Source organism: Pyrus communis, chromosome 15 (assembly GCF_963583255.1).
Source record: "Pyrus communis chromosome 15, drPyrComm1.1, whole genome shotgun sequence".
NCBI lineage: Eukaryota > Viridiplantae > Streptophyta > Magnoliopsida > Rosales > Rosaceae > Pyrus > Pyrus communis.
In genome coordinates this window covers 18,537,186-18,541,593 of record NC_084817.1, presented here as the reverse complement: position 1 = coordinate 18,541,593, position 4,408 = coordinate 18,537,186, and the positions used below count along the sequence as shown (strand labels likewise).

The window sequence follows — 4,408 nt, the reverse complement described above, 5'->3', positions numbered from 1 at the left end:
AAAAAAATAAAAAAAAATAAAAGATTTTTTCAGTTTTCAAAAAAGTGAAAACTAAAAATGAAGTGTTATCAAACAGTCCCTTTGTTTTTAGTTTTTATTTTAAAAATCAAAATCAAGCAAATTTTGAAAATGCGGAAAAGTAGCTTTTGGTTTTTATCTTTTTGAAACTAAAAAATATTATCACATAATTTTTTAGTTTTAGAAAAAAGTGAATGAAATTTGAAAACTAAAAACGAAATTGTTATATGATTTGGGCTAAGCCATACGATGAACCAACCATAATAAATAAATATCGACCTCTTCATTCACAAAATTCGAACCTAGGAACTTTTACTAAAAAAAGAAAGAGAAATACCTTAGATAAAAGTGACACATAAGGATCCAATTTAGTATTCAAATGACAAAACCAAGAACCGAATTGGTTTAGGTTAAAATCATAAACTCGCCTACTGTTTATTTATTTTTATTTAGACAATGATATATTTAAACTAAGGAGTGAGAGAATATTTTAGTATCGAACTCGTAGTCCATAAAATTCTAACTTAGAACTTTTCATTTACAAGGGATAAATACCACTAGATCATAGTACTAAATGATAACATGGTTACATGATCAACCGTGTAAAACTTGGGGATTACGTGGCGTTCCCCATGCATTTCACAGGTAAGCAAAAGCATAGATGGCAAGAAAGAGTGACAACAACATAAATGCATTTACAATAACAGTTGGGCTCACATTGAAAGCCTTTTCTAACCACTTCTCTGCACTTAATTTTGTGAAGCAAATCCTCAAAACAAGGGCGGGTTCAATTTCATTCGGTTCAGTTTTTTGCTGTAGCATGGCCGTCTCCACAACCTGATTATTCCCACTTTCTCCATCCCCACCACCACACTAGTCCTTCTTCCTACTACTTCCATCCATCTTCTTCACCTTCGTCCCTGTCGTTTTCAGTAAGCTTTTCTCTGGTCTCTGTCACTAAGTATTCCCATGGCAAACGATGCCGTTTTCAGGTCTTCACTTGTTTGGTTAGCTGTAATTATGGCGGTTGTTGGAATATATACTCAATCGTTCAAGAAGATGATGTTAACGTACGTGGTTGGTGTGCTGGGAATTGCTGGGCTGCTTTTGCCTGATTGGGGTTACTTTGACCGCGACTTCTCGCGGTGGACCTCTCCGGTTTCCTTCGAGGAGAGAGCCTATGAAATTGCTCAAAGATCTGGATTAATAACAAGGTTAGTTGAATTTTTGGGATTTTTGCGGCGTTTCTAATTAATGTTTTGATATTGCTGAGAGAGAAAAAAATTAGCTAGGAATTGACTGATACATGCGTATTTGTGTTCATACGTATTGGTGTTCTATGCTTTGGCTGATGCAAAGGTCCTGTACTTGAAGTCGTTAAGAATATCAAGAAAATGACTATTTGACAGAACGATATAGTTCATTAGGCGAAATCAGGCCGGCAGGCGAATTGAATTAACGTATTACCAAATTAAGAACTAGTTGGTTATTCAGGTTGTAGTTAATCTCCATGCCGAACGGGAATTCGCCTAGCTAGAGCTGTAAATTCAGCTCGAAGCAACTTGAGCTTGCATTAGGTTTGGCTCGTGTTGGCTCATCGAAGCTCAGCTCGTAAAAAAAGCAAGTCAAGGTTATGTTCGGCTCAATAACAAGAAGCTAAGCTTGAAAATTGATATGTTCCATTCATAAAACTCGTAAATAGCTCATATGTTTTCACCAGATAAATCGAGCTAAATTTTCTATATGAGAAGTTATGAAAGATCATGATTGATATTTTGTTTTTCAAGAGTAATGTTCATGTCTTTCTAAGTTTAGATTGCCTATCTTGAATTTGACTTTTGTTGAAGACATTAAGTCCCCTTGGTTTTCTTTTGTTTCAAATTAAACTTCCCTATCTTAGAGTACTATGTTTGAATCTTGTTAAAAAAATTAAAAAAAAAACTATGTTTGAATATTTTGTGTATATTGTTGATATTTAATGTATTTTACTATGGAAATGTGATGTTAGACCATCTTCAAAGGAGATGTCAAATTTTGAACGTAAAATTTAAATTTTGACAGTTTATGTGGCAACTTGACATATTTTAAAGTTTTATTCTCTAACCGATATGTCAAATTAAATTATTAAATTATTATTTTATAAAATAAATTATTAAACTAATTAAAATTTAATAAAGGACATTTAAAGTTTAATTAGTAATCTATTCACCTTCCTTGATTGAAAAGAAGAAAAAAGTAGGATAATTGCATCGGTCAACTCAATATTAAATATAATAAATGATTAAACTAATTGAAAATTAATAAAATACATTTAATAATTAATAAAAAAAATATTTGACAGCAACCTCTTTTACTGCCAATCCATGTCATCGCCACATAGAATTTGGCACTTCGGTTGGAGAATATTAGTGTGGTATTTTTTTTTACTATTATAGCTCATGTGTATATTTTGGCATCTCCTTTGGAGATGTTCTTATGTTGCAAATTTTTTAACAAGAAGGGACCAACACATTATAGTAAATAATTCAAAATAGCTTGAGTATGGTATCAAGCTTGAAATTTTAAGCTTGCTCGAGCTCGGCTTGTTTAAGAAGCAAGTCAAGCCTTGCTTGAGCTCAAAAAAGTTTAAACAATTAAGGCTTAAGTAGAGTGATATTCAATTTGACTCCGCTTATTTATAGCCCCAAATTTGCCCAATTTAATTTCTCTTTTATTTGTATAATATTATACTGTGCTAATTAACCACTCGTTTTAGCCTACTACCAAGAATTGTTTACTTTTTAGGTCAATAGTAAAGGTCAATCCTTCTAAAATTTATTGGTTATCCAACCTCATTAAACATTATACTAACTAGACTTGTATAAATTTAATAGGACCGTTTCATGTGTCACTTAATACTAAGGTCTAATGATATTTTTTTTTTTTTTACTTTGTAAGTAAGAATCTTAGATTCAAAACTTGTAGATGGCGAGTATGAAACTATATTTCTCTTTTGGGGCTAGTGGTTGATTAACATTGTATTGTAGCCGTGCATGTAAATAATTTTGCACGAGTGAAAAACATCGAACGAGATTTAGGGTTCGCGTGTGCTCAATTCATAAACCTTCAAGAAAATCATAACGTAAATTAATTAGTTTAAGGATTGCGTGGAAAGTTATAAGGCAGTCCTGAGTTCTGACGAATTCTCCCTTTTGCAGATTTAGAAAGTATCCCATGAGATTGGTTGCTTATGCCACAGTTTATGGGTTTGCTCTGTACAAGTGGTGGATGTTCGTATCAACCTAATATCAAAACAGTTAAGACTAATGGTGTGATTCTATTTTATTGGTTACTCTTGGTTTCTTGCGTGCTTAATTTGTCTTAAATATTATGATATTATGTCATGCATTCCGAGTTCGAAACTCTTTTATTCCTTAAATTATTGTAATATTTTTGAATTTTCATTCAAATATGTACTAATCCAATATATCTAAAAGTTTCAACTAGCTATTAATCTAGTATAATTATCCTCTTCGTAATATTGCAAGAGGGGTTAAAAGTTCGAATTGCCCACTTCCCAATGGAAGAGGTTATAAGGGATATCATTTTTAGTCTATAACATTACATGGTGCACATTGTTTAAGTGATGGTTGGATGAATGAACTGCAGGTATCACTGAACACATGGAGATTGAATTATAACGGTGGAGAAAGGAAGACGAGGTCATCGGACATTGACTATAAGCAGTCACAATTGTAATCCGTTGTATTTTTTGGGAGTGGAAATAAATTAATAAGTTGTTACAAAAGCATATGGTTCAATATCTTAATGGATAGAGTATTGGATTTTTACTCATGCTTTCCAGGTTCGAAACTCTTTTATCCTCTAAATTATTGTAGTAGCTTCGAATCCTCTCTCCTCTTAACAATAAAAATTAAAAAAAAAATTGCTATACCAAATTATATCTTACAACTCATATATTATTTTTTGACCTTCTCATTTTTCAATTAGACAGCTGAAAATGACCATTGGAAACTGAAAAGATTATGACAAGTGGTGAATTGTTCTTATAGTTAAAGTCTTTTTCTTCATCATGGTGCATTCGGCGTTCAAACCATTCCCCATGCCTTTAGAATAACGCTTGTAATAATAAATAAACTAAAGGGAACTTTTATTGGCACTCCAAATTTTTCATTCTACACTCCAAACTTTCTATATTTAGAAAGAAAAATACACTTGTGAGGAGTGTAGAATGAGATTTTTGGGGTGCCAATAACACTTCCCAAACTAAATAGGTTATGAGCAAAGATTTAGAGAAAAGTGAGTATTGGTTCTTCAAATGGGGTTTGTGCACGTCAGGGGAAACGCGCACGCATGAAATGAACCTATTTTAAGTATGTATCGAGTTGGC

General features: G+C 32.5%; 1 protein-coding gene across 2 annotated transcripts; it reads left to right on the top strand.

Moving 5' to 3' along the window:
- Nucleotides 1-748: 748 nt before the first annotated feature.
- Nucleotides 749-3,846, top strand: LOC137718805 (signal peptidase complex-like protein DTM1). Of its 2 annotated transcripts, none has more exons than XM_068458342.1 (3): nt 749-1,232; nt 3,216-3,313; nt 3,667-3,846. In XM_068458342.1, exons 1-2 carry the CDS (start codon nt 988-990, stop codon nt 3,301-3,303), a joined length of 333 nt encoding a protein of 110 aa, XP_068314443.1. In that variant the 5' UTR covers nt 749-987; the 3' UTR covers nt 3,304-3,313; nt 3,667-3,846. The 2 variants fall into 2 exon arrangements, with proteins under 2 accessions (XP_068314443.1, XP_068314442.1); XM_068458341.1 differs by having other exon boundaries at nt 3,216-3,326.
- Nucleotides 3,847-4,408: the final 562 nt, after the last annotated feature.

Excerpts from the sequence above, each read along its gene's own strand:
- LOC137718805 (XM_068458342.1), top strand. The coding sequence starts at position 988 with ATGGCAAACGATGCCGTTTTCAGGTCTTCACTTGTTTGGTTAGCTGTA. Across the intron at positions 1,233-3,215 it reads AGATCTGGATTAATAACAAG|ATTTAGAAAGTATCCCATGA; the intron begins GTTAGTTGAATT and ends TCCCTTTTGCAG.